The 27,991-nt window shown below is 32.9% G+C and overlaps 2 protein-coding genes across 12 annotated transcripts in view; one reads left to right on the top strand and one right to left on the bottom strand.

The window, feature by feature from the left end:
• The first annotated feature begins 4 nt into the window (after positions 1-4).
• Positions 5-18,259, top strand: LOC131932316 (acireductone dioxygenase-like). 3 transcript variants are annotated; one of them, XM_059289202.1, is made up of 5 exons: positions 5-72; positions 14,051-14,180; positions 14,758-14,877; positions 15,945-16,124; positions 16,228-18,259. In XM_059289202.1, exons 2-5 carry the CDS (start codon positions 14,058-14,060, stop codon positions 16,351-16,353), a joined length of 549 nt encoding a protein of 182 aa, XP_059145185.1. In that variant the 5' UTR covers positions 5-72; positions 14,051-14,057; the 3' UTR covers positions 16,354-18,259. The 3 variants fall into 3 exon arrangements, with proteins under 3 accessions (XP_059145185.1, XP_059145183.1, XP_059145184.1); XM_059289200.1 differs by lacking the exon at positions 5-72 and adding an exon at positions 11,794-11,872; XM_059289201.1 differs by lacking the exon at positions 5-72 and adding an exon at positions 12,268-12,337.
• Positions 18,260-18,328: 69 nt separating this feature from the next.
• The window catches only part of LOC131932315 (neurofilament medium polypeptide), a 30,237-nt gene continuing 20,574 nt past the window's right edge, over positions 18,329-27,991 (bottom strand). For 6 of the 9 annotated variants that reach the window (XM_059289190.1, XM_059289195.1, XM_059289193.1 and 3 more), the window contains 6 exons: positions 27,519-27,625; positions 27,059-27,358; positions 26,804-26,825; positions 25,820-25,855; positions 23,535-23,733; positions 18,329-20,729 (listed from right to left, as the gene is read on the bottom strand). In XM_059289190.1, the coding sequence (XP_059145173.1) occupies positions 23,561-23,733; positions 25,820-25,855; positions 26,804-26,825; positions 27,059-27,358; positions 27,519-27,625 (638 nt within the window). In that variant the 3' untranslated portion in view covers positions 18,329-20,729; positions 23,535-23,560. The remainder of the gene's footprint in view (positions 20,730-23,534; positions 23,734-25,819; positions 25,856-26,803; positions 26,826-27,058; positions 27,359-27,518; positions 27,626-27,991) is intronic. The other 3 variants (XM_059289197.1, XM_059289192.1, XM_059289198.1) reach the window with 3 other exon arrangements.

Genomic DNA, 27,991 nt, shown 5'->3' with positions numbered 1-27,991 from the left:
CATTTTTTTCTAGCTGAAATATTAAACCAGTCACCTAACAGTTTGCATTTTCAGAAGTCAAAACACTGAAAGGTAAAAATTGTAGGATGCTGATCTAGTAAAAATATTATTAGGCCTATTTGCGTTAAGTTGCGTCTTTAATAATAATTTTGTCTTACTCTTATTATGTTTACCAGTGCAGGTAGGCGTAGATCTTAAAGTTTAAGAACTTAATTCAAACCGAGCACCCGTCAAGATATACACGTTAGGGCAAAACTAATATTATTATTATTACTAATATGTGTATCTCATTAAACTATAGTAACTACTAGAATACCCGTCATCCCTTGGATAACTGTGGGTTTCGGGGGTCATCCATCAAAAAACATCACGTCTGTCACTCAGAGGCATAGCGAGCCTTCCCGGCGCCCGGGGACAAACTTTTCGATTTTAACCCCCCCCCCCCCAAGATTTCGATTTTCAACCCCCCCCCCTCAAACTTTTGATGTGCATCCCCTCCCCCCCCCCCCCCCACTCAAACTTTCGATTTGAACCCCCCTCAACCTTTCAATTTATTTTTCCAAACCATTTTGGCGCCCCAACATACGTCCCCCCGCCCCTCCCCTCCCCCCCCCGCCTCCCCTTCCCCCCCCCCCCCCCCGCCTCCCCCCCCCCCCCCCCCCCCCCCCCCGCCCCCACCCCCCCCCCCCCCCCCCCCCCCCACCTCCTCGCTACGCTACTGCAGTGTCACTTATCGTCACAAAAACAGAGCCCACATTCAAAAATATGTTTCTTATCTTTTAAAAACACCGAAAACACCGATTTCGGACTATCCCTTCATATACTGACGTCACATGTGACCTACTCAACTCTACTTCACCTGCCCAGTGTCCCGCCAAGTCTCAGACAACATGTTTTTATCGTTTAAAAAACGATTCCAGCCGAGCATGTCTCTGACCACACTATCCTTTCATATGGTTAGGACAAAGAAACAGATGAACTCTACTTCACCTGCCCTGTATCCTGCCAAGTTCAGATAGGCAACTTTATCATTAACATCTAAAAAAAAAAATTGAAAAAAAAAATATCATTGACATATTGGTCTAGAACCTGTACCACTCGCATGAGAGCGAACTACGCTACAAACTTAGCTATTTACTCGTGACGTCACAAATGAATTTTTATACTATACTTTGATGCAACTTGATTTCGAGCGTCTAGTCTAGAAGTAGTAACTTTCAAATTAAATTTTATCTTAAATTAGCCAAACAAAGATTTATATAAAATAATTTAGGCCTGAAATAGATTCTAGATGTATTAAGGCCTGAAATAGATTCTAGATGTAGAATTTACATTAAGTCTAGATTTAGAATTTACATTGAGTTTAGTGATCTAGATCTAGGCTAGATTCATAAATTTCCTTCGACAGCTGATCTTTAGATCTAGAGAAATTTATTGTAAAACTAAATGAAAAAAGACAGTTGAAAATTGATATAAGTGTTGGAACGTAATAAATACAGCAAACGGACGTATTGTTAAAGTTATGACCGACAGAAAATTAGATTTAGAACGCGTTAAACTTTGGAATGGGAACACAATTTTCTTCGATAGACGCCGCCATTTTATTGTACTAAAGAGTCAACAAAAACTCTGACGTCACTATCAAGGGACGTCACTATCCCCACAAAGTTTATTCAAAGTATTAACATTTTTTAAAAACTACGGTTAATTTAACAATGAATAAATCAATAAATTAATTAACGTCTTTAAATAAATTTGTGATTAACAGTCTGTCTGCATTAAAAAATTATTCTCTACCTACATACTATTTTACAGCTCTCCAGATAGAGGAGAACATATCAGGATACTTGATCAGGCAAAACAAACAAACAAACAAAAAAACAAAAAAATAAATATTCAAACATGTAAACAAACTTGACTTTTAGTAGTATATAGATAGCATTTAGGCCTACATGACCAAAACAGAAACTATATCTTTGTTATCATTAAAATAGCCTAGAGTTGGCAGGCTATATTCTAGAAATGTGAATAATAATAAAATTCAGTAAAAAAAAAAAATCATAATCTTTTCCCGTTCGTGCTCAAGACACACGGAGCAGCTGAAGTAGAGTCCATCTGTTTTAATTACCTATGCATTCAATGTGATAATGTGGTTGGCACTATGCTCAACCGCCTTTGTTTCCCTAACGTGAGTTAGATACCCATCAGAGCTGGGTTGACTCAGGGACGTTCTACTGATTGAACCCGTATTATTTGAACTCGAGACTTTCGGGTTAGCAGTGATGAACAAAGTTGTAATAATTTAACTTATAGTGACATCTTTTGTTACACGCCCTATTTTTTTAAAACAGTGTTTTTTCCACAAACATGTTAACCATACGGGGGACAATTATTTTTACTTTTTTTAACGCTTCCCTCTTTTTTTAGTTCACTATCAAACACGTGGTATAGAAAGTATAGTGCGCATTTCGCAATGTCATCGTGGATCGATATCTACCAGTGCATTGAATTTTAAGTATTGAATTTACTATTCAGCATTGGAGTTATAATAATTAAAAAAATATTTTGACGCTTTGTAGTTTATTTTACGCTCAATGGGTCGTCTATCTCTTTTAAAAAATATTTCCCCCCTCCTCATATCACAAAAAAAGTCTAGTCGAGAGGATAATAGAGGGTATGGACAACGGTTAAAGTAGGCTATTTTTTTTCTACCTAAATTAGCTTTTAAAAAATTGTCAGGAGGGGGGGGGGGGGGTGGAGCTAGCTACTCACCATAGAGATGCCTGTAGAAACAGCTCGTCAGACTCTGTCACAAGTCCAAACTTTTTCCACGAATAGGGGTTATCCATCAACGACGTCAGGCTCATAGAGGGAGGGGAGAGAGTTCAGAATTATATGACACTTATAAGGGTTGGAGGCAGTAGCGTACGCAGGGGGGGGGGGGGGGAGCATGGGGAGAGCGGCCGCTCCCCCTCTGGCCATTTTCAGCAAAGTGGCGCCTTTTTGGAAACTTTTTAAACTCAAAGTTTTAAACAGTGATATTTGTTAAAAAAATATTTTTGGTCGGCACATCTATGTAAATCACAAGATTTCTTTTCATGCAGCAATTAAGCATTATTGTACTAGTCTAGTAGTGTCTACGTTTACAACACGTATTAACAGCTGCATCAGTTTGCCATTCTAAAAATAACCATTATGATGCATTACAATGTTTAAAAGGCAACTGTATAATGTATATGCTTACGAATAATTGAATTAGAAAATGTTATACATAAAACTTCACACATAATTACTTTATATATACAGTTTGAATCGTGTGATTGATTAAAAAAAAAATTACAATACAGAAACAAATACAGCTGATGTGGCACTTCTATTTAAATTTACTTATGAGCAAACTGCGTAGTGGTGGGGAAATGTTGACAAGGTCAACAACGTCATCACGATGAAGTAGTAGTATTATGACAGTTTGGGCGATAGTGATTACTATTAAAAATTATATGAAACAGTTACAACCCCCCTCCCACATGGACCCCTCTGTAAAACAAGTTAATTAAAAAAGTCTAGTGACATTTATGCGCAATTTCCTTATGTTATCTAAAAATAGCTCTGACGTATAATGCTGGGGTGCGTTCAAGCTAGAAGAACGATCGGTTTGTAGGTGTTTATGTAATTTTAAAATTTGTGACCGAACGAGAGGATATTTTTGAAAACTTTCTTCGGCAATATTGTTCTAAATTATGGCAGGAATCGATTGGTACATGTTTCAAGTCGCTAAGTGGTCTGGTTGCCGAGATATGGGCAAAAAACTGAATTTTTTCGAGTTTTTTAGGCTTTTCCGGGAAATACATGAAAGAAACCCGGAATTTTTATGGCCTATGCTCATTCTCGTAACTTGCTTAACATAATTGCTTTTGGAACTAGTCATCGATATTGCTTCGTTGAGGAGGAGATACGACTTAAAGCCCGGACACACATTCATCCATACATTCATTCATCCATCCATTCCCAGAAATGACGAGTTAATAAACGCAATTCTCCAGAATGGAAATTGCGCTAAAAAATATTGTCATAATACCACTGCTACTTATTTAAATATATTTCTGTAATATATATTTATGTAATATATGCTCACTCTGAGTTGGTTATCTCCCCCCCCCCCCCCCCCCCCCACACACCTCACCACCACAATTGTGTAGAGAGACATTAATGTCACACCTAGGTATACACTGGGTTGGATAATTGACCTAAAGTGAACGGACAGTGGTGAATGAAGTTGAACCCCCCCCCCCCCCCCCCCCCCAACCCACCCCGAACTGATCTGTTTAGTACATGTAGAAAAACGCGTAATGATGTACCATAGTACCATGCCGCCAGAAAATTAGCTTTTTAAACGTAAAACTCTGGGAATATTGTTTCTGCAATTACCAGTAAAAAGGTGTGTGATCAATACAGTGATCTAACCCATACCTATCACTATGTTAAAAAATGATCTTTAAAGAACTCAAAGAAGCTGTAGTTAATTAAAATATATGATCTGAACTAGAAGACCGATATCTAGTTTAATGTAGGCTGTTATTCAGAATGTTTATCTATTGCAGGGGTTCCCAACCTTTTTTTTTACTCTAGAGCACATTCTAAAATATCGGTAGGGTGGCGGGCACCACCTATTTTAAATCGACAAACTCCTTCCAGAGGCGTAGCGACCCTTCCCGTCACCCGGGGACAAAACTTTCGATTTGCACCCCCCCCCCCTCAAACTTTCGATTTGCACCCACCTCAAACTTTAGATTTGCACCCCCCCCCAGACTTTCGATTTCCATCCCCTTCAACCTTTCAATAATGTTTATGAAAAAAATTCTGTCTCTGTCGAATAGTGAGAGGCGGGCACATACGAATCGTTCGGCGGGCGCCATGGCGCCCGCGGGCACGGGGTTGGGAACCCCTGATCTATTGTATCGAAAAGCGTGGTTTTATACCAACTCTGATTTTAAAAACTTTCATTATGCTGTAATTCTTTAGCATTTATGATGACGATATATTAAATTCTGATTATAGACAAAAACATTTTGTAAACACGAATAGTGTTAAACAATTTCATTATATTCTAAAGTAATTATATATTTGTTTTGACATTTATAATTAAATGTGTAGATATACACATATTTATATTAAGAGTGATAATTTCGCCTATTTCACTTGTCTTAAATAATTTCCCAGGAATTATTATGTAAGAAATTATGTAATTATGTAAGAATTTTTTTTACAAGAATTACAAAACAGATTGTGTTACCTTCATTAATTTTGGTTGAAGTGTGTGTACATATATATATATATATATATATATATATATATATATATATATATATATATATATATATATATATATATATATATATATATTTAGTTTAGATTGATACAATTTTTGTTTTGTTGGCCTACATTGTGTTTTTTTTCTTATTTCTTCAGAGTGCTACTTTCAATTTATTTTACATCATAGCGAAGTAATGACATACAGCTAGTAATCATATATATATATATATATATATATATATATATATATATATATATATATATATATATAATACACGTATATAGAACGTGTTAAAAATTCGGCGCCTTTTTTTGCTCTTTTCGCTCCCCCTACAACGAAAACCTGGATACGCCTCTGGTTGGAGGATTCAGAAAGTTTGACAACACACCTTTGCATTTTATAAAATTATAGTAGTACTGCACGTTTTGTTTTTAAAAATATGTTTTTATAAATTTAAGAGCAAATTATTAAAATAGGTCTAAAGTGTTATGACTATAGACTGGGTTATGAAGATGTCAACAGAGAAAACGCGAAACGGTATACAGTGGACACTGTGGAGCCAGCTGGATGACCTGGACTTTGCTGACGACCTTGCCCTTCTTTCTCACACACAACAGCAAATGCAGGATCAAACCAACAGGGTTGCTAATTTTTCTACATGCCTGGGCCTGAACATCCACAGAGGGAAAAGTAAAGTTCTCAAAGTCAGTGCATCAAACAGCAACCCTATAACACTGGAAGAAGAAGCCCTAGAAGAAATGGATAGATTCACCTACTTTGGAAGTATTGTTGATAAGCAGGGTGGGACAGAAGAAGACATAAAAAAAAATTCATAAAAAACGTTTTAATAACAAGCTTTTATGTAATGATGCACTAAAAAGTAGAAAATAAATTATAGACTACTATTTAAATAACTTTAAAGAAAAGCGTGGGTCACTTTAGTATCTATTGGATACCTTTACTAATGTTAAGGAAGACACCCACGCTTTTCTTTATAGTTATTTAAATAGTAGTCTATAATTTATTTTCTACTTTTTAGTGCATCATTACATAAAAGCTTGTTATTAAAACGTTTTTTATGAATTTTTTTTTCAGTACTTAACATGTTTTATTTACAATAGAGTTACATGACTAAAAACCATTGCGCGCCTACTGAACATCACGTTCAGTAGGCGCGCAATGGTTTTTGAACGCAGCCATTACGTGATGGCGCAGCTATTGAAGGTGATGACGCGTGTGGTGTGGTTGGCTAGACATGCCTACTAATTCGGTCCAAATTTTAATTAATTCATAAAAAATTAATTAGGCATCCAATTAAGTCAAATTTAGTTTCAGATTGCATTGTCTTCATGTCTTGACCCACGTGCTAACTTTGAATCGTATCGGTCAAGTAGAACTGTCCGAATTTTCACTCCTGCGTTTCCGTCTAGACAGACAGACAGACTGTCGAGGAAGTGAGTTAAATAAAAGCTTGTAAAAATAAGGACGGGCAAGGCAAGAGCAGTCTTCAACCAACTAAAAAATGTTTGGGGTTCTGGAGATTTAACCCTTGGAATAAAAATCCGGATCTTCAACACACTAGTAAAACCTGTTTTACTCTATGGAGCCGAGACATGGAGAATAACTGCTATAAATTAGAAGAAAATACAATCATGTTTAAACGCATGCCTCAGAAAGATCCTGCGAATTCGCTGGCCTAAAACCATCAGAAATGATGTTCTATGGCAACGGACAAATCAACTTCCAGTTGAAGTAGATATCCTCCAGAGAAAAATGGAAATGGATTGGCCACACACTCATGAGGCCTGTATCCAGCATAACAAGACAGGCCCTCACCTGGAATCCACAAGGCAGGAGGAGGAGAGGCAGACCAAGAAAGACCTGGAGACGTGACCTGGAAGAAGACACCAAGAAGATTGGATACACCTGGGGACAGTTGGAGAGACTAGCAGACTAGCCCTGGACAGAGGGTAAACGGAAAAAAAGTCACAGGAAAAAAAAACACAGAAAAAAAGTCACACAAATCTTTTTAGAAATCTTTTGATTTATTTGTTAAGAATTGTAAAATTTTGTATGTTATTTTTGTGGGTTGTATTTTTTGATAGCATAAATTATTTATAGACGTTAAAAGTATTATGGTTTATAAAAATTGTAAGTAAAAATACTCTAAGATAATTTACACAACAATCTTAACTTTTGTTACGTATTTAGTTACATACGCGGTAGAAAAGTTAACTATAAAAGAAATTTAGGCACATCATTGTGTTTAGCATAGATTTTGCCGTAGGCTATTCTATGGTCGGCCTCTCCTCAGTCGGCATTGTCCGAACACATTTGGTGTTGTTGACGTTTTGTGTCAATGACAGCCTTTGAACCTTGTCGGCTCTCTGTTTTGATCCTAAATTTTCTTATGTAATGAGCGTGATAAATGTGGGCAGTAAAGGTGGTTGAACTAAGCATAACTATTGTTGCGATGAGTTGAGGGCAGTAATTCAGATGACCTTACCATTTCACGGTAATTTTATTTAAAAAAAAAACACGATGAAAACCGTGGACATTCTATTAAATGCTATAAATATTATGTTTAACATAATTACAATCTACATAATTCATACTAAATATTTTTAGATAAATTAAAAAATTACTATACGTATACAACCTACACACATTACATTACATTTAATTAATCTTAAGTTAATTTGCACTCTCTGAATATTTAATACATACAAGTATTAACAAATCCCATGCAAATATATATTTGTGACTTTTTTCCTGTGACTTTTTTTCCTGTGACTTTTTTTCCTGTGACTTTTTTTCTGTGTTTTTTTTTACTTTCTCGTATATACGTAGTATAGAGAAAGTATTGTAATCGTGCAAAAAAAAAAAAAAAAATCGAGATTTTTACAAATCTCGACGTTTTACACCTCACTGATACGGAAAAACATAATTTTGCAATCTTGTCCGTGTGTCTGTGTGTCTGTGTGTGTGTCCGTGTGTAAACACGATAACTTGAGTACCGTTACAGCTAGGTTGATGAAATTTCATATATAAGTATTATATCAAAATCGTAGATCCGTATCAACTTTTGAGCGATTTCCGACAACCGGAAGTGGTACTTTTTCTACTTTGAATTTTTCAAAAGCCTATAACTTGAGTACTATTTCAGATAGATAAATGAAATTTCACATGTAAGTAAAAGATCTAATTCTCTACCTTCTGTTAAATTTTGAGTAATTTCCGTTGACCGGAAGTAGTAATTTACGCTACTTCCGATTTCTCAAAAAACTAATGTAAATTTTAAAAGTACTAATAATATTGCGCACTATTATGCGCTTTTTTATTTCGCGTTCACTTGGTGTGCAATTAATTTGTCTACGAGATTTTATTCTATTTTTAAAACTTTAAGTATTTAAAATGGATTAAAAATCATGTCTATAGCCCGAGTTCCCATCCCCTGTTATTTTATATAAAAATATTCGAGAAAGTTTAGGGGAGATCACTCCCGGTTTATTTCCTGTGTTTTTAGCGCAATTTCCATTCTGGAGAATTGCGTTTATTAACTCGTCATTTCTGGGAATGTATGGATGGATGAATGTATGGATGTATGAATGTGTGTCCGGGCTTTAAGTCGTATCTCCTCCTCAACGAAGCAATATCGATGACTAGTTACAAAAGCAATTATGTTAAGCAAGTTACGAGGATGAACATAGGCCATAAAATATTCGGGTTTCTTTCATGTATTTCCCGAAAAAGCCAAAAAACCTCGAAAAAATTCAGTTTTTGGCCCATATCTCGGCAACCAGACCACTTAGCGACTTGAAACATGTACCAATCGATTCCTGCCATAATTTAGAACAATATTGCCGAAGAAAGTTTTCAAAAATATCCTTTCGTTCGGTCACAAATTTTTTTTGAATTAATTAAAATTTGGACCGAATTAGTAGGCATGTTTTTCCAACCACACCACACGCGTCATCACGTTCAATAGCTGCGCCATCACGCAGAGGCGTAGCGACCCTTCCCGGCGCCCGGGGCGAACTTTCAATTTGGCGCCCCCCCCCCGCTTATATATATATATATATATATATATATATATATATATATATATATATATGTGTGTGTGTGTGTGTGTGTGTATAATTATGTGTGTGTGATAGTGTGTTTATATATAAGCTTGTGTGTGGGTAAGAGTGTATTTGTGTGTGTAAGCGTGTGTGTAAGCGTGTATGCTACAGTCCGGACAAGGTTTAATAATTACATTGTATGATTTTCATTCCTTAAAACTTTACGACAATTTAATTCCCATTAAGATGCGTTTAACTTTTTTTGCGAAAGATTAGTAATGTCAGTAAAAAAAAATAAGCCTGATCTGTGTTAGAGGGTAGTTTGTAGCTAACGCTAATATGTTTAGACCAGCCTTTTATGTTCTAGTTTTGAACGATCTCTGTTGTGATATGGTACATATTGGATTCGAAGTTTGTTAGAGTAAGGACACACAAGTGACATACAAGAAGAAGTTATCAGAAATATTTATTGTTCACATTGGAATACGACATGGGTATTTCGTTGATTGGTTGATGGTATGACAAAACAAGCTAGAGAAAACAAACTGGAATCCAACGGATGTTAACAGCTCGTAGTCTTGGATTTCGCAGATTTGCCCTGCCTTCTCGCACACAGTTTCTTCCAGGCATCTTTTCGGGGGGGGGGGGGGGGGGGGGGGGGGGCGAAGCCCCCCGGAAAAATTTTTACGCCCCCCCCCCGAACGAAATGAAATTTATATAATTTATATATAGAAAATATATACTTTTAACAGTGTCCGCCCCCCCCCCCCCGAAGAAAGTTTACCGCCTCCCCCCGAAGATTTCAAGTGCCCCCCCGGAGAAAAAAGTCTGGAAGAAACACTGATCAAAAGTATCTGATCTCTCACGTTGAAGTTGAGAGAATCGTAAGAATCTTACAAAGAACTAGTCGCGTCTTTTTTTTTAACAAAACTGGCTATTGAAATTTTACATTACGCGTTAATACACTTGGTTTCTTTACTAAGTGTTAAGAGAGTTATCTACTCACCAATCCAGTACAAATACTTGCGATTTTTGTTAGCGAAAAAAGCGCCCCCCCCCCACCCCCACACACACTCATCACAACCATCTTGGACAAAGTTTGTAGAGCGGTTTTTAACGTAACTAACTTTTTTTTTAAAAATGTTACACAATTATACAATGCACAGTACAATTCGTTTCTTTCTGAGAGCTAAAGGTTGTTTACTCAGAATCCTGTGTAATTTTGCTATTTTATTTAGCCTAAAAGCGCCCCCCTGCACCATCTTGATAAAAGTCACTAACGTATTTTACAGTTCAACAATCGTACAATACGTTTTAATACAATTGGTTTCTTTTAATAGTGGTAACGTTTATCGACTCAACAATCTAGTGTAAATTCTTCCGTTTTAAGTCTCGAAAAAGCGCCCCCCCCCCATCTAGGAAAAGCTTCAAAGCGGTTTTGCCGGTCACTGTTTCTTAAGAGTATATGTTTTACATTAAGAAATCAAGATAGAAAACAGTTAAATCAGTATGTAAATGCGTGTAGCCATTATATTTCTTAACTTAGACAGTTTATAATTCAAAACTGCAGCATAAAATCAGCTTTAAAAAATTTTTCCCACCCCTTTTGGCACCCCCATAGGGTCGGCGCCCGGGGCGGCCGCCCCCCCCCCCCCCCGCCCCCCCCTAGCTACGCCTCTGCCATCACGTTCAGTGGCTGCGACATCACGTTCGGTAGCTAGGCGCGCAATGGTTTTTAGTCATGTTACTCTATTGTAAATAAAACATGTAAAATACTGAATTTTTTTTAATAAAAAACGTTTTAATAACTAACCAATGGTTTTACTAACCCTGCTCTTGATTTACGCTACGACAGAGCTATTTTTAGATAACATAAGGAAATTGCGTTAAAATTGTCATTAGACTTTTTTTAATTACTTGTTTTCCTACAATCGGACAGAGACGTCTGGAAAGCTCTTGTCAGCGGCCTATGTCCCAGTAGGGACGACAGGCAAACATGACATGACAAAGTGTTAACCGAGCTGATAAGTAGATTATTTTGAAGGGAATCGATGTGGGTTGTAGGGTAAGGTATAACATCATTTTAGGAGTGAAGGGGTGGTGGTCTGGGTTTTTGTGACGATGTGTGACTGCGGAAAGTGAAAACTACTCGCTCCACTTCTTCCCTGAGTACACCTACATTATTAATTTATTTGACTACAGTTTGTTTAGAATCTAGATTATAGGCCTATATGACTATGAATTAATTACACTTGGCATAATAAATATAGGCTCTACTTGTGAACCAAAGTAAGCATTTGAACCTTTTCGGCGATCGGCGTCACTTACACTTACTTTACTTTTAAAATTTTATACTGTTTGAACTGTTAAATCTTTGTTTTGATAAGGCAAAGTACAAACATTTTTTGGGACCATATTTATTTACTAAGTACTTGTTCTACTAGATTACTAGATCTATAAGAATCTGGAACTTTATTATATTATTAATATTTAGGTAAATCGAATTTAGGAATAGCTTGACTTGTAGTAGTACTACTAGATCTAGATCTATATCTAGTCTAGATCTAGATCTAGAATAGTAGATCTAGATCTAGATCTAGAATCTAGATCCTACTCCTAGTAACTAGTAATATGTATTATGTAGTAGCTACCATCGCATTTGCAGAAAAGCTTGCATGCTTTTTAAAATTTTTCATTTTGTTTAGTTAGAGTTTAGGCCTAGCTTAGCTAGATTTAGAATTTAGACAGAGATCTTGAATAAAATCGGTTAAAAATCCATATTCGAGAATCTCACAGAATAATCATCAATAATCTCATTCTCAATCTACTACACACCCTACAGCCCTACACGCTGTCGCATCTTCTGCTAGATTGCTAGTACTAGGCCTGACCAGGCTGGTAGGGTTGCCAGATACCTTTTCCGAAAATACTGAACACCTTTCCATCCTTCCCTTCTCAGGTATGCCGCAAAGCAGAAGAAGGGGGGTAACAGAGTATTATTCATATACTTGTCCAGTATTTATATTTATTTTATCCTGGACAGTCTGCTCAAATACTGGACTGTCCAGTTCAAAACTGAACACCTGGCAACCCTACAGGCTGGTTAGGGGTCATCTGTTTATGACGTCCACAATTTTTTTTTGGATTTTGGACCCCCCCCCCCCGTCCACGGAAATCCACTTTTTTCCTTATACAAGTCCATATGCGTCCACAAAAGTCAGTTTTTTTTCGGGACCCCCCCCCCCCCCCCCCCCCGCGTGAGTACGTCATAAATGGATGACCCCTTTGGTAATACCTTGTATTTAAAATTTAATATGTGACAGTACTACTTAGCCTATCCTGTCACTACTAACTACTTAAATAATAACTTACTAATAGTAATAGTAATAGAGTTAATTAATAGAGAAATAGACTAGAGTACACTTCACTAAAAAAGGCCTCAGGCCTAATGAAATAAAAAATCCCCCTTTTTGCCTCTCAGAGCCTCATACTGCCTACCCTACCTACAGATACTATAGAATATAGATCTAGGCTTAAACCTAATATTTTTCATTATGAAAATAGAAAATAAAATATTGCACTTATAGAAATCTACCTCCTTTTCAAGTCACGATGAATCCTATACTATTATTCCAATTTATTGTTTTTGTAAGTTATGATTTGTAATAGTATAAACATTTTGCATGAGTAGATAGCTAATTGGGAATAGCCTGCCTTGGCCATTATTAAAATTGATGATTATTTCAAAATTATTAGTTTTATCCCCTACTACTTGTTCTCAGTAATTTGCTTCTAGCATGAAGTTATGAACCGAATGGCCTACCCCATGACTGTCCATGAGTTATCAAATGTGATATTATTAATACATTTAAATGACTAGCTGTCATTTTAGTTATGGAAATGACTTGAGTTTTATGACTGACTAAAATTTGAAAAAAGTTATGATGACCATGGACCATGACAATTGACCTACAAAAATATTAGGTTAATAATAATATTTAAATTTAGCCTAATAAAATAAAAATTTTAAATTATTATTTTTAAATATTTGTGTTTTCAAGTTCACGTTTTTCTTTTTTGTTGTTTTTAGCTCTTTGTCAGACCATTAAATTTAAAGAATAATTTGTAAGCCTTAGGGCCTAAATGTTTAATTTAATAATTATTTAGACAATACAGGGTGGTGTTCAAGAGGCAAAAAACAAAAAAAGTAGCAAAATGTAAAGAAGTAAATTTTTTTATGCACAGCTTTAGATTTTACCAGGTGGATACCATGTAAAATTGCAAAATAAATAAAAATAATCTTTGCCATTTTTTTCTCTTTGTGTCTCACCTGAAGGTGTTACTATGCAGCTTATTTAATTGGTACACTCAAGTGAATCAAATGTACACATGTGTGCTGCTCACAAAGAACAATAACATTTTCATTTGTCAAAGAATGACTAATTTATTATTTTTTGTGTTTTTAAATATTTGATTTACCTATTCAGAAATATAAAAAGCATAAAAAAACCCAAAAGCTATTAAATGTTTAATTTAAATTTTTTATTATTTTAATTTGTAAACCGAAAACAGATATGTGTTTGTTAACAAATCTTTATGCACAATTATAATTTAATAATAGATAATGTATTGTAGTTAAGTACCAACTTCAGTAGTATTACATGTTTTTTAGATTCACAATGGTGAGGGCATGGTACATGGACAGCTCTGATACAGACCAAAGGGAACCCCACATGCTTGATCCTCCTGTCTTTCTTAAGTTGGATGAGCTGTACAAAAAAACCGGAGTTGAATATTTTACGGTTAGTCTCTGTACATTTTCTCAGTAATTTTATATGTTGGTAAGAACATTAACTATGCAGTATAACTGTTTGTCCTAAATTTATCACACCTGTGATAGTTAACAGCTAGAGTTTACTTCATGTAAAAGTGTAACATATCAAGTTCTTGTCAATGGTCATTTTTTCCAATTCCATCTTTTGGGGGCTTCACTTTAACAATATTAGCAGATGTTCACTAATGCACATAAGAGCTATTCCCCATTCATTGGGCAGCTAATCAATGTCGTAAACAAAATTAAAGTAATTTTGATTTGCCTTTATTACTCTTCCAATTATTTTTTCACAGAATATCACATTTTAAGTCTATTCTCGACCTTTTAAAAACACATAGACCCCTATCATATTCGTTAGTAGGCTGCCATAAAAGTTGTAACTACTGAATGTTGTAGTGACTGATACTTTTCTTCACAAAGATGAATCTAATGGCCATTCATAGCACACTTAGTATGAACTTAAATGATTTATATAATAGACTGTTCCATTGATAGTATTAAATGTAAATTGTTGACTTGGATGTTGTAACTTTGTTTTGTTTTAGTTTAATGCGGACTCGTGGGAAACAGATGAAGGTTATGCCAACCTGAAAAAAAATCGTGGATACTCCTATGAAGATGTCTGTGAGATCTCTAAGGAGACCTTGCCTGACTATGATAACAGGGTGAGTAACAAGGCCCTGACAGAAATATTTAAGTAGAAAGTTTCTTTAGTTCTGTGCACACTAAACATCTGTTGTACATTTGGAAGACATCTGTCAACAACTGTCAGAATGGTAATTACCTAGCTAATTTAGAAATTTGGATGACTATTGACAATGCAGAACAGATCAGCAGTTTTGAACAGCATGGATCCTAACCAGCTATATAGCAAGCTTTAAAAAAACAACTCTTCTTTGTATGAAAGCCCTTCATATACTCAAAATTAAAAAAATCTTTAGGACAGTGACTTGGGATGAACTGTGTCATTGCCTTTTTTATTTATAAATATAGCTTTTTCTTTCTTTTTTTTTTACAAAAAGCATTGTTAGTTTAAGCATTTTTGGGTAGTTGTAAAGTAAATGGCTCTAATGTTTTCAATTCTAAGCTCCCTAATTTACACAGAATTTTTACATGTTGTTTTTAATAGCACTCAAGTAGTGTAGCCAAATGTATTTATCATGCGTGGTTAGAACTGCCCTCACCCTACTAAACTTGTGCTTGTTATAATTCTCTCCTGTCCAGCATATCCTTGCCGTCAATGCTCAACAATTCTCTATTGAAAATGTAGAGCCTGTCTTCAGGTGAAATTGATTCTGATCCTGTACCCCACCCCCCCATACATTTATTTATAACCAGAGTTTCTTCCAGGCAGCGCCCCCCCCCCCCCCCCCCCCCCCACCCGCCTTGAAGAAAGTCTACCGACCCCCCAAACAAAATGGAATTTATATAGAAAATAAATACTTTTAAGTGTCGTGTCCCCCACCCCCGCAGATAATTTTAAGTGTCGTCCATCCGTGTGTCCCCCCCCCCCCCCCCCCCCGCAGAGAAAAAAGTCTGGAAGAAACACTGTTTATAATGCTAAGAAATATTCATGACAGGAGGTTTTTATAGGAGAAACTTATTTTTAATTAGACACTGTGACACAGTCGGTTTGGTAAAACTACAGACTGTTAATTAAAAAATACTCACTTATTCGTTTTTAGTGACTTTTTCAATGTTATTTAGGAATAATATAATTGTTATATTTTAGCTTTTAGCTTTCTTTACCGAGCACATCCATTCTGATGAGGAGATAAGATTTGTGGTTAAAGGCAGTGGCTATTTTGATGTGCGCGACATTGATGACAAATGGATTAGAGTGGAGGTTGTGAAAGATGACCTTATTATAGTTCCTGCCGGGATATATCACAGATTCACTTTGGATACATCGGTCAGTTATTTTAAATTTTATTTCTATGACATTAACTTTGTTTTTAACAATATTATTATTATTAGCATGTTTTTGAAAAATGTCTTGTATATTATCATTACAGAATTACATAAAGGTGAAAAGAATTTTTGTGGGTGAGCCAGTATGGACCCCACTTAATCGACCAGGAGCTGAAGGACATCTTGCAAGAAAACAATACCTCCAAACAATGGCTGCTTTAAACTCATGAAGCGTTTTGGTCTGTCATACATACTTTTGGCCAACATCTGCCGTAAAGTGTTGTTTTCAATACATTTATTAATGAAATAATATTTTTGGGCTAACTACCAGATTTTGTTCTATGCAATTTGAGTGTGAAAGTAATATGCAAATATCTGCCTACCTTGTCATACATGGCAATTTTAATTAGTTATACTAGGGTCAGTTTTGTAAAGTTTAGCTTACGAGTAATATGCAAAAATGGTCACATAAAACTCCTTTTTTCTAAATTACATTTGAAGCTAAGTTGTTTAATTTATCATTTCAGATGTTTAGACAAAAAAGAAAATTAATTGGTTTAAAATGTGCTTGCACATTCTAAAGGGCCTGTTTATACATTTAAAGGAAAATGCATGTACTTTTTTCTCTATAGGGATATTTTTAACCTTAGATTGGGTTGTTTTTTGTGCGCTATATATACCTATATTTCCAATCATTGAAGAAGGGAATATTGTCTCACAGGTGTGGAAGAAATGGATTTACACTATGAACTGATTTCTGCTTTGATATTATTAGTGCAAAATGTATTTTTAAAATTTTTACAAATTATTGTGAAATTATTGAATGATTTTTAAAATATTTTTTTTTCTGGAAGTTCACAATTCCAAATTGTACTTGTCATTACATTCTGAGGTTGTTAAAAATCTTGTTTGATTACTATGGGTATACTTTGCACAGTGGCCTTGATATTGTTTTTGTCAACTTTGTGAATTAGTAAATATGTTAATAATACAAATATAATTTGTATAGCATTTTTTGCATACCATTTGTACATTTTTTAAAGGCAATATGTAAAACTATACTATTTAAAAAAACCTCTTATGGTCAAGATAGTAATTACTAACTTAAGTCATTATGCAATAATTGAACAATACTTCACTTGCTGATGGATCTTAGTTTGAAAGGGTACTTAACTTTTTAAGTTAAAAACTGAATTTGTTGTAAATTGGGTTTCCCTCATAAAATAAATTTTAATTCCATTTTGTGGCATTTTTGGTGCTCTACAGTTGAACTGCATTTTGTTGTAATCTTATTTTCAGTATTAATACTAATTATGTGTGTAATTAAAAAGACAAGCAAGCTCTTTATGGTTACATCCTGTTTCTTGCCGTACATAGATACGTTTGCTAGATGATCTGTATAAGAAATCTGCCTTATTTATTCCAGAGAAGGCTTACTGTTCTATATATAATATATGCTTTAAAGTTTTTTTAAGAACATTTTCTTTAAAAAAAAACTTATGGCAACAGTTGTTTCATTACAGATTTCTTGTTGTAAAGTTTTCATAATATAGTGTTCTATAACTGGTGACTGATGAAACACAGTATTTTGTGGCTATCACTTTTTAAGTATAAAATTTAATCTCAAATGTTCTAATGTTACAATCACTGTACAAGCAGAACTTTTAACTTCATTCTTAATCAGACACAAAGCTTTTATTTTTTATAATCAAAGCAAACTCAGCCTAAGAATATTGTTCATTTTGAATGTAATAATTTGTTTTATTTTATTCCTCAGATATGGTTGTGGGAAACATTGTAACTTTTATGTTAAAAAAATTAACAATGGCTCAATAGTTCTGAATTTGTTAACTATTAGGGTGTGAGAAAAGTTTTCTTCTAATCATGTACTTGAAATGGCATTTTACCTTTTTGTTCTGTGGGCATTATATTTTTTCCTAATAGTATGCTATATTTATATTAACCAGATACTCAGTATTACTTATACAAATTTTGTTATAAAATTCATTGTTTGTCCAGTATAATTTCATTTAATCTAAGGTGTAATTTAAAAAAAATAAAAATATAGGTAGAATTTGGTATTTGTGTCTATTATTTTAAAAGTTTTATTTGAGGTTAAAGATTGCATTCAAGAAACTGTATTAAGATCTATTTTAGTGAAGTATTTCTGTACTAAAAATAAAAAAAATCAAACCAACACAAATGATCTTGAAAAATATTTAGTGCATTTTAAAATGGAACAACAATGCCTTATGATGCAACATAGCAAGTTATTTCCTTGTTACATTTTTATACAACATTCATCACCTTCAGAATGATCAATTTCTGTTAAATAAGAGAATCCAACCTTTTCATAAAACATTAAAGCTGTAAATTATAAAGTTGAAAATAAAACTATTCTTATACCAATTTATATGAAAATTACTAACAGAGGTAACAACCCCCCTTGTTCTAACCCAATTTAATATTTGATTATATACATTAAAAAATATTATGCATGGTGTCATTGATACACTATTTTTTGTTAAAATTGAATGCAAATACCCCCTAACACCAGTTAGTCATGTAAAAGTTAGTTAATTGTATAGTTGTTGAAAACCAGCAGACACCAGAAAGGTTAAAACATTACATAAAAATGGCAGTAGAATCAATTTAATTTGGGCCTTCTTCCAAATTTTATATCCAGACAATTCATTTGAAAAACTTCATTTAAATCACAGTTTTGCAGACCATTATCACAAGATCTAATCAGAGAAAAAAAATATGTTGAAAACTATATCTTAGGTACTTAAAATGAAAGAATAAAGCTAGATTCATTAAAATCTTGATGACAATTTTTTAAAAGTTATCAGGTTCAAGCATAATAGTGTTTTAACAATTAAGCTGAAAATAATGTGAAAGTTCTGTTGAATCCTAATTAGTCAAGTAATAACAGTATCACTTGGTACTTTGAAAAGAACTTAACTAACAGATCAATAACCAAGGCAAATATAGTTGATCATTAAATATAATTATCAATACATTTAGTCACTTTAGTATCCCAAGGAAAAGTTCAACCCAAGAATCTTTTTTTTCACCATACATATGAAATAATATAGCACATTAGTATAAAGCTTAATTAAATCAAATTTCTAAACATGGAAAATAAAAAAAATAAAATTGAATGTATAAAAATAAAAATACCGTAATAGTCTCTTAATATTTGTACACAAACTCCAATCAGTCAACTTTCATCATGACCTCAAATTTTAAACATACAGCACACATTTTAAGGCTCATATGCTCCAAAACATCAAATGAATGTGTACAATATAGATCTATACGCAATCCATAAATCACAACAGTTTAGCTCCTTCAGCATACCTTAACACATTTAAATATGAATTGCAGATAATGGATATTTCACAAACTGCATGAAAAGATGAAACACCTTAATTGCGAGTCACATACATAGTAAATTGAATTTTAATTCAATTCAATAAAAAAACCCAGATATTTTACAGATTTAGAAATGAAAGTAAAGCTAGTAACAGTTTAATTAATTCAAGAATAGAATATTCTTACTACATTTGGATATCATTTATATCACACTGGAGGATAGTTGCAAAATATTTTCTTATAGTTAAAAAAGAAACAACACCACATCATCAACAACATTGTCATTAAACTTAGTAGAGCTACTATTTTGTTCATGAAAATTTAACTACGAAGGGAGCAGGTTGGGTAAGGTTTGGGGTGGGGAGAAAAAACAACTGATAAAATTATAAACGCTATGTTTTAATCTACTTCAATGGACATTGAATTATAGTCAATTTTTTGCTATCAGCCTTTTATAATAAAATGGAAAATTTAATTTTTAACTTGTTTTTGCTACAGCTGGATAGAAGATACTGTTTTTTTTCCCAGATAATATAGGAACCTTTTTGTTCTCCAGCCATAAATCATCAAAAAACATCAGACCCAATAAATGGCTTATTCAATGACAGCTAGAAATAACAAAAAATCCACTTGGATTAAGATTTGAGTTACACAAGCAGGATCAGATGCAAAAAGACTGGCTTCAAGAGCTGTTTACATGTTTAACCTATACATACCTAGGACAACAATGAACACATACTAACAACTTGAAACCCACTGGATTCTAGAAAATATGTACAAGGGCTACAAAAAAACACCATAAAAATATATCCCCGGATGCTTGCTGTACACATGGAATATAATAAAGTGTAAAAAAAATCATAGGGTTAACCAAGTAACTATTTAAATCCACCTTTGGCAGATAATGGACAGGTTGAGAAAGAACATTTAATAAGAGATTTTAAAAAAAATCTAAAAAGAATTTGCAAAATATTATTTGGAATGAAATTCAAAAACAAATCAAAGAACTACTACTAATCTCACAAGTCTGAAAGCATACCATTGTATTTCTATTTGTTATTGAGCACTTGACATTGCATCAACATATTTTGATATTGAAATAAAAACATGTTCTCCTACAGGCAGTTAGACAATTTCAGCCCTCCCCATCATTTCCACAGTAGTTTCCCTGGCTCTGATTAAATGTCTGGTTCCACTGGATTTACAACTTTCAACGATTCCTTGTTAGCTGTTGATTTAGAGAAAAAAAACAGTTATTAGCTTACTTTTGTGTGATAAACAAATAAAATGGTTCAGGTTTTAACAAGAGCCGGTAAATTGAATCAAAGACAAAACATTTAATATATTGGAAACTTTAAACAATTAGCAGTTTTATGATAATTTTATAAGTAATTAAATATTAAATACTTTATTTACCATATTTTAGTTATTTAATTTAAAATATTGGCACCCATTACATATTAATGAGATGAAATTAGACTAAATATTTTTTTCTTTCTCTTCTCTCATTTCTGAATTTTTTTCCTCAAGCCACAGAAATACCTCATGTTATTAGTTTGAGGATTTTAGTAAAATTTGCTATATCTATTAAGTGACTGAAACAACTGGTGCACATCTAGATAGCAGTACAATATGTCTCAATGCAGAATTAAGAGAAGTGAACACTTATAGTCATATTTAAAAAAAAAGTCTATTAAACATCGTATAAATGCTTAAATGAAAGACTACAAATTAAATGTATCAGTTAAGAGAAATATGAATGCAATGAATTAATAAATTATGTTATCTACTACGTGCTGAAAATAAATGTGAGCATAAAACAAAAGTCATCACATATGTGTGGGAAATATTACATGTTAGTAATGGAACTCTCAAATGCTTACTTTAAAATTAATTAGTAATTAATCAGAGTGTTAATTGGGATCTATGGATGTTAAATGAAATGATTTTGTTAAGAGAAAAGATATGATCATAAAGTATGATAGAACTATGTGATACAATAAAACTGATAGGAAATCTTAGTAAGTAAAAGAAACAAAAATAACTATTTTCATTAGGAGACTATCCCTTAAAATTTGTATATGCAGAAAAAAATGGCTGGGTTGATGATTTTTGTTTAAATGGTACAGCAACTCATGACATGTATGTAGCAAAATGTGGTAAAGAAACAATTTATCCTAGCTGTTTTAAAATTTTTAGCTGCTGCTAAAAGAAAAAAAACCATCTGTTTAAATATTATAAAGCTTGCTTATAATTGATAACATAACATACACAATTTTTCAATTTTTTTTTATACCAAGCAGTGATTTTTAAACATAGAATTTTGAATGATTAAAAACCCTCTAAAAATAGTTCAGATTTTTTATAGCCATTTTAAAACCCTAACATAAATGTCCAGGAGCAAATGTTTACATCAAGTTGGCTTTGCAATCTAAGAAAAAATGTAATCTTATCAAAGTAAGGCTCTTTAAAATACGCAGATTTTTCTGTTTCATCTAGATATTAGAATTGTAAGTTACCACACAACATTCAACACTGCAACAGAAATATCTTGAAAAATTGTTTCTATGCTACCTGATTATATTAACAGTGAAACATGAGTAGATTTTAATCTTAACTTTGAGCTAACTCAATTCAAGTTTAATGAGAGAAAAAAATCTACATATGCAAATGTGCATTGAATTTTATTGAGATGCATGATGTATAGTTCACTGTACTAAAAAGGGCTTCTAAGATTTCAGTTTTAGTTAGTCAATGATTTTGAAGAGAGAATACATAATGACACATGCTAGTATTTTAATTTTAACTCCTAAAATGGTATTGCTAGGATGCTGGCCAATGGTCGTGTATCAATATATATATATATATATATATATATATATATATATATATATATATATATATACACATATACATATAAACAGGCAATGTAGTTGGTTGAACAAATTGGTAGCAAAAAAAAACACCATAACAATGCCACTCGTTTAAAAACAAACCACAGCAATGCTTAAAAGTGAAGATTAGCTAAAGGTTTCTATCCTTAATTTTTAAAATGAGATAATGTTCTAGGCTCTTTTAATGAGATTCTTTTCTATAAACATTTGTGGGGATAAATTTGGTTACAACAAAAGAGAAATCTGAAGCCCCTTGCAGTACCGAATTTGTAGAAGCCATGTAAAACTAAGAAGTTTTATGCACTAATATTGGATGAATTTATCTAGTGATAAAATGGTAAAATTATGATGATACACTGTGAAGTGGGTGAGGATACATTCATGAATGTTAGTGTTTTTTAAACAGTTGATTAGGACATGAAATCAGCTCTACTCTAGTCTCATAATTCTTCTGTGAGGGCAATTTATTAAACTTACAGAACAGTATCTCAAAAGTACTAGAGTGCTATTTTTTACTAGCTTGGTAAGTGTATCAATACAGAAATTGTTAGTTTATTACATTACTAGAATTAAAAAGAAAGATTTAAAGCAATACACACAGTTAAAAATATTTATCCACTTATTCTAACAACTGAAAACAAAAATCAAATTAGTTATAAGCGTTAAGTGATATTTTAGCTGGCATAAGCATAAACCAATGATTTTTGTAACAGCTGAAATAGGTCATTAAAATGCATTTAGTAATGAAACAGTAATGAGCTTGGTGAACTGTATTGTGGGGAAATTACTTGATAAACATTTAGCAATGCCACACCTGGAAAAACTAAATTTAAAATGTGTGACACATCAGATTTGTGGAATAAAATTATGAAAACCTGAGTTAATTATACTTGGTCCACCTAAAATTACTGCACACTTTAAAAATTGGAATAACACATGCTGTATATTATTTTATTTTTTCCGCTGTAATGAAGCAAACTGCTACTTAGGTTAAGGATCATGCTAGTAAATCTTTAAAATCATTGATCTAAACAAAGCGGGAAGAAAAAGGTATGCAAGATTTAAAAGAGAGACTGCGGTGATGCCCATGGTGTACAGATAAAACTGCCGTATGAGGAGCAGCCCCCAAAAGTTCAGACCTGCACAACAGGTTAAGGAAAATTCCTTAGTTGTTAGCAGCGTCTAAATCTTGGTTATCATTTTCTTGGTTGGCTTGGTCCTCTGGGAACTGATCCCGATCATCCCTCCCTTCTCTGTCTTGTTCATCTTCACCTTGCTGTTCCTCCTCACCGATATCCAACTTTTGAGCATTTCCATCTTCTCCAAAGTACTGGTTTTCTACAAGAGGCACATGGGGATGGTAATGATTGACATACAAAATAATGCAGGCTAGGTATGCGGTGGATATAAGTAAGTTCAAATGTTGGAGATTTGAAAAAAAAGAGGTAAATATGAAAGTAAAAAAAATCAAAGTAACATTCATAGAAGCAAGTATTCATATACATGTGATATAAAACAACTGAAATTCGTCAAAACTCTACATATGGTACAGAACTATATCATTAAGAATTTCTTTGTTAAATATGATACATTATAATTACCATCATGTTTTGTATGTTTTTATATTACAATAAATTTCAGATGCTTTTAGTTTTAAAAAAACTTTTTTATTGTGACAATTAATAATCAGTTAATATATCATTTTTAAAATTCTTATGTAGATGGATTAAAAAGTAAAATCTAATTCAGGAATGTCAAATCGTATATCAAGAATTAAAAAAAAAAATGTCAATTTTAAAAAGATAATGCTGAAGTCAAGCTATTGAAAACATTATTTGCACTCAGACAAATTAGAAATGTTAAAACTTGAAGTGAAACTTCAATACAGTACAGATTCTTCACAAAATTGAGAATGTAGTTCAACATCATATGAATGAAAGTTTGTTGCATTAATGATAAACAACATGAGAAAAGGTGAAACACTGGTAGTATATTGACTGGAAAATGTGTGTTTAAGAATGATGGACCAACTAAATATTTCACGAAAATTCATTCACCGTTAATATGTTAATAAAATCACCTCTAATCTTAGAATTTATAATGCATCTAAAATCATTGATTGGGTTAAATTTTGTAATGGAGCTAAAATCAGTAATTTGAAAAAAAAGAAGTGAGAATAAGTATAACTAGCACCCTCAAATAAATATAGTAGAATATAGGGATATTTAAGCTTTACCACACAGTTAAGTACAGGTAACCTTCACTTTACTGATTTAACTCTCCACAATTATTTTATAATTAGTTAGACTAAAAATAAGGTAAAAAGGGGCGGTGTGGTCAGAGGGTAGAGTGCTAGCAACTGTTAACCTGAAAGTCCTGAGTTTGGATCTTGGCCTGGACTTGAAACTGCAGGAGGTCCCTGAGTCCACCCAGCTCTGATGGGTAACTGACTCACATTAGGGAAAGTATAGTCTGCTGGGCATAGTGCTGACCACGCCATTCATTAATATGCCGAGTTCAAGAAACATGAACTCTACTTCATCTGCCCTATGGATTGTTAGGTCAGAAAGGGGAACTTTTATTTACTTTAAAAATAAGGTAGCATTGAAAACAAAGTACACTTTTACAATCTCATTATGTTTGGGTCAAATAAATTTATACCATTAAATAACGTGTTCAGTTAAATAGCAGGCATCTTAGGAGATTTGGCTAATTATTTGTAATGCTGCAGAATGAAACTTCCTTGATAAGGAGAACACGATTCACCCAAGCTGTGAGGCTAGAATTCTTGGACTTTACTACATAAAAATATATATGCTGCAGCTTATTTAAGGCTATTCATCAACATACAACATAAATTTCTACCCTGGATACCCTTTAAAATTTAAAAAGGAAATTAATTAAATTTTTTTCTTGAAACTACATTTTAATACTTTTTAATGTATAACAAGGTATACCTGTACTTAAAAATGTAGTGGTAATAAATATGTATTTTTATAACTCCATAAGACCAAGTTAAAAATAATGATAATCTTGAAGCTTATTTATCAAAAATAATAATCTGCACAAAAAGGATTTAGTGCAAGTGGCCTGATAAAATTGAAATTAAAACTTTTTCAATATTAGTTGCAATTAAATGATAATGGATACCAACAAAGAGAAAAGTCACATGCTGGCTACAGTAATAAATGTTACCAATAATATTTTTAGCTAAATTCAGAAGGCAAATAAAATTTTTCCTGTTAATTTACTGACAGTTATAAAAAATATGTTAGACTTTCTTCTACATTTAAACCCAACTCTATTTTGCCAACTGCCTTGGTTGATATCCATTCAAAAAATAAAATGCTACAAAAATATTTTTGGGATATATCTGTGCTCCTTGATTGATAGAACATTTAAATTTTAAAAACAAAAGTAATACCCTTTCTTTTCACTGGATTCAGATCCTTAAAACCAGCTACAACAGAAACAGAGATATATTGAGACAGTGAAAATAAAAATATTGCGTTTACAAATAATTTCTTTTTCTAGACTATAATGAAGTAAGTAACATTAAGCTGGATATATTGGATCAGAGCAATATTAAGCAGCTTGGCAGAAAGCTTTGGATAGGAATGTTGCTTGTTAGTGCATGGAGAGTTTAGATAGAATAGGGAGTTTTAAATATAAAGGTTTTCATATAAGATTCTTTCAGAAATCAAACACCCTTTTAAAATTACATTTTTTTTAAAACGTCGTGGATGTTTTTTTAATATGTGGAGAGGCAATATATCTTTAAAATAAATGAAATCATGGTAAAATAGATTTGTATTGGTTTCAAATGAAACTTTGTAGTTTTGATTACAAATAACCAGAATTAAATTTTAATAGTGTAGTGACGATGACTTGGACAAAATATAGCACGATTTTCTAACTAAACAAATTAAAGTATTAAACTTAACTTAAGTTTAAATAAAAAACCACGACCCTTATGTACAGAATAAACTTCACAACACATAGAAGAATAAAAAATAAAGAATTGGGACAGAAATGAACAAAAGCACATAGCTTGAAAGATATCTACTTAAATAAAATGATAAAAATGTATTTAGCATTCTACAAAATGTATTAAAAATGACTCCAATATATAGAAGAGAAGATGAAGTATTAAAGTAAAAAAATTATATTAATTAATTTCTTTTTATAATTAGACTTTAATATTTTTAGAAGTTTTTAAAATCGCTGAAGTGTATACATTTCATCTTCAAATAGCTGTAAATTTTTTAATATTATCTTATGTTCAAATAATGTTAAAATAAACTGTATCATATAAAATGAAATAACTATAATTTAAAAAAAAAAACAACACACACACACAACAACATTAAGAAAATGTAATGAGTTTAAAAACCAAACTTTTTCTTACCAGCATTTTCATTTCTTTCATTCTAAAAAAAAAGAATGAATGTATAAGCTTAGAAAAACAAGCAACAAAAAATCAAATATACAACAATGATTTTTTAAAATCAAACATTATTTTTACTCTGGGCTCACATTAGGTCAGCTTGTAGTGTATTGTTTTACTTTAACAAAAAATATCTTTGCACATCAACAATGTAACACAATCAATGCTAAAATGATGTCCATAAAAACTGGAGAAAGAATCAAACCAAACACCTACCTCTTCATTTATAATTGGTGGCATCTGTTGCCCATCAACCTTGCTCTTGGCACCGTCCAGTCCATTATCCATTGCATTAGGTTCCTGGATCTGACCTAAAGCCAAAGGAGCCTTATGCTCCTGGACAACATCATTATCATCCTCATCTACCTTCACTCCTGTGTCCATGTTGTAATCTTCCCTCCTGGAGTTTTCCCTGTGACCTTCATTTCTCTGCTCATCTTTATCTTTGCCTAGATATGGCCCAAGGATTTGTCCTTTTTGTGCATCATTAGGATTTATCTCTGGTCTCTCATCTTGCTGAAAACAAAATATTTTTTCATGTAGTAAAAAAAAACATGGAGAAGTCTGCTACACCACATAAACAAAATAAAATGTACCTTAGCACTTGCAACTTTTTATTCTCTTAAGATAATGAAAACTAAACAGAAAATAAAAGTCAATAATTGGTCAAACATACATTAGTGTCCAGACCATTTCTGATTTGTTCATTATCATTGTCTAGGCCGTTATTAACCGGTGGTCTAACTTGGTGATGAGCATTCATTTCATCTAAATCAGCATTACCTAAAAAGAACATCATAGATGTGGGGGTATAAAAAAAACAACCCAACTTAATAATAATGATCATATAACATTCAAGATTTGGAAGTAGTTAAAAAGACAAATGTGCACCATCACCAATAGCTTTAAAAACAAGAGACAACTTATATTGGGAGTCACATTTAAGGTTTTTAAATACCCCCTCATCCTTATGTACTCTGCCACTGCTGACCTCATTTTTTTAAGGATTCAGTATAAATACATGACATGTGATGTGAGTGCTGTGAGGCAACACTGTTCATGAGTGTGTTTATCACTGATATATACATATAAATCTATACATTTAAATTTGTATATAATCACACACACACACATATGTACATACACTAG

Source organism: Physella acuta, unplaced genomic scaffold (assembly GCF_028476545.2).
Source record: "Physella acuta isolate Inbredline_101_S28 unplaced genomic scaffold, ASM2847654v3 ptg002136l, whole genome shotgun sequence".
NCBI lineage: Eukaryota > Metazoa > Mollusca > Gastropoda > Physidae > Physella > Physella acuta.
This window is presented reverse-complemented; position numbering and strand designations above follow the sequence as displayed.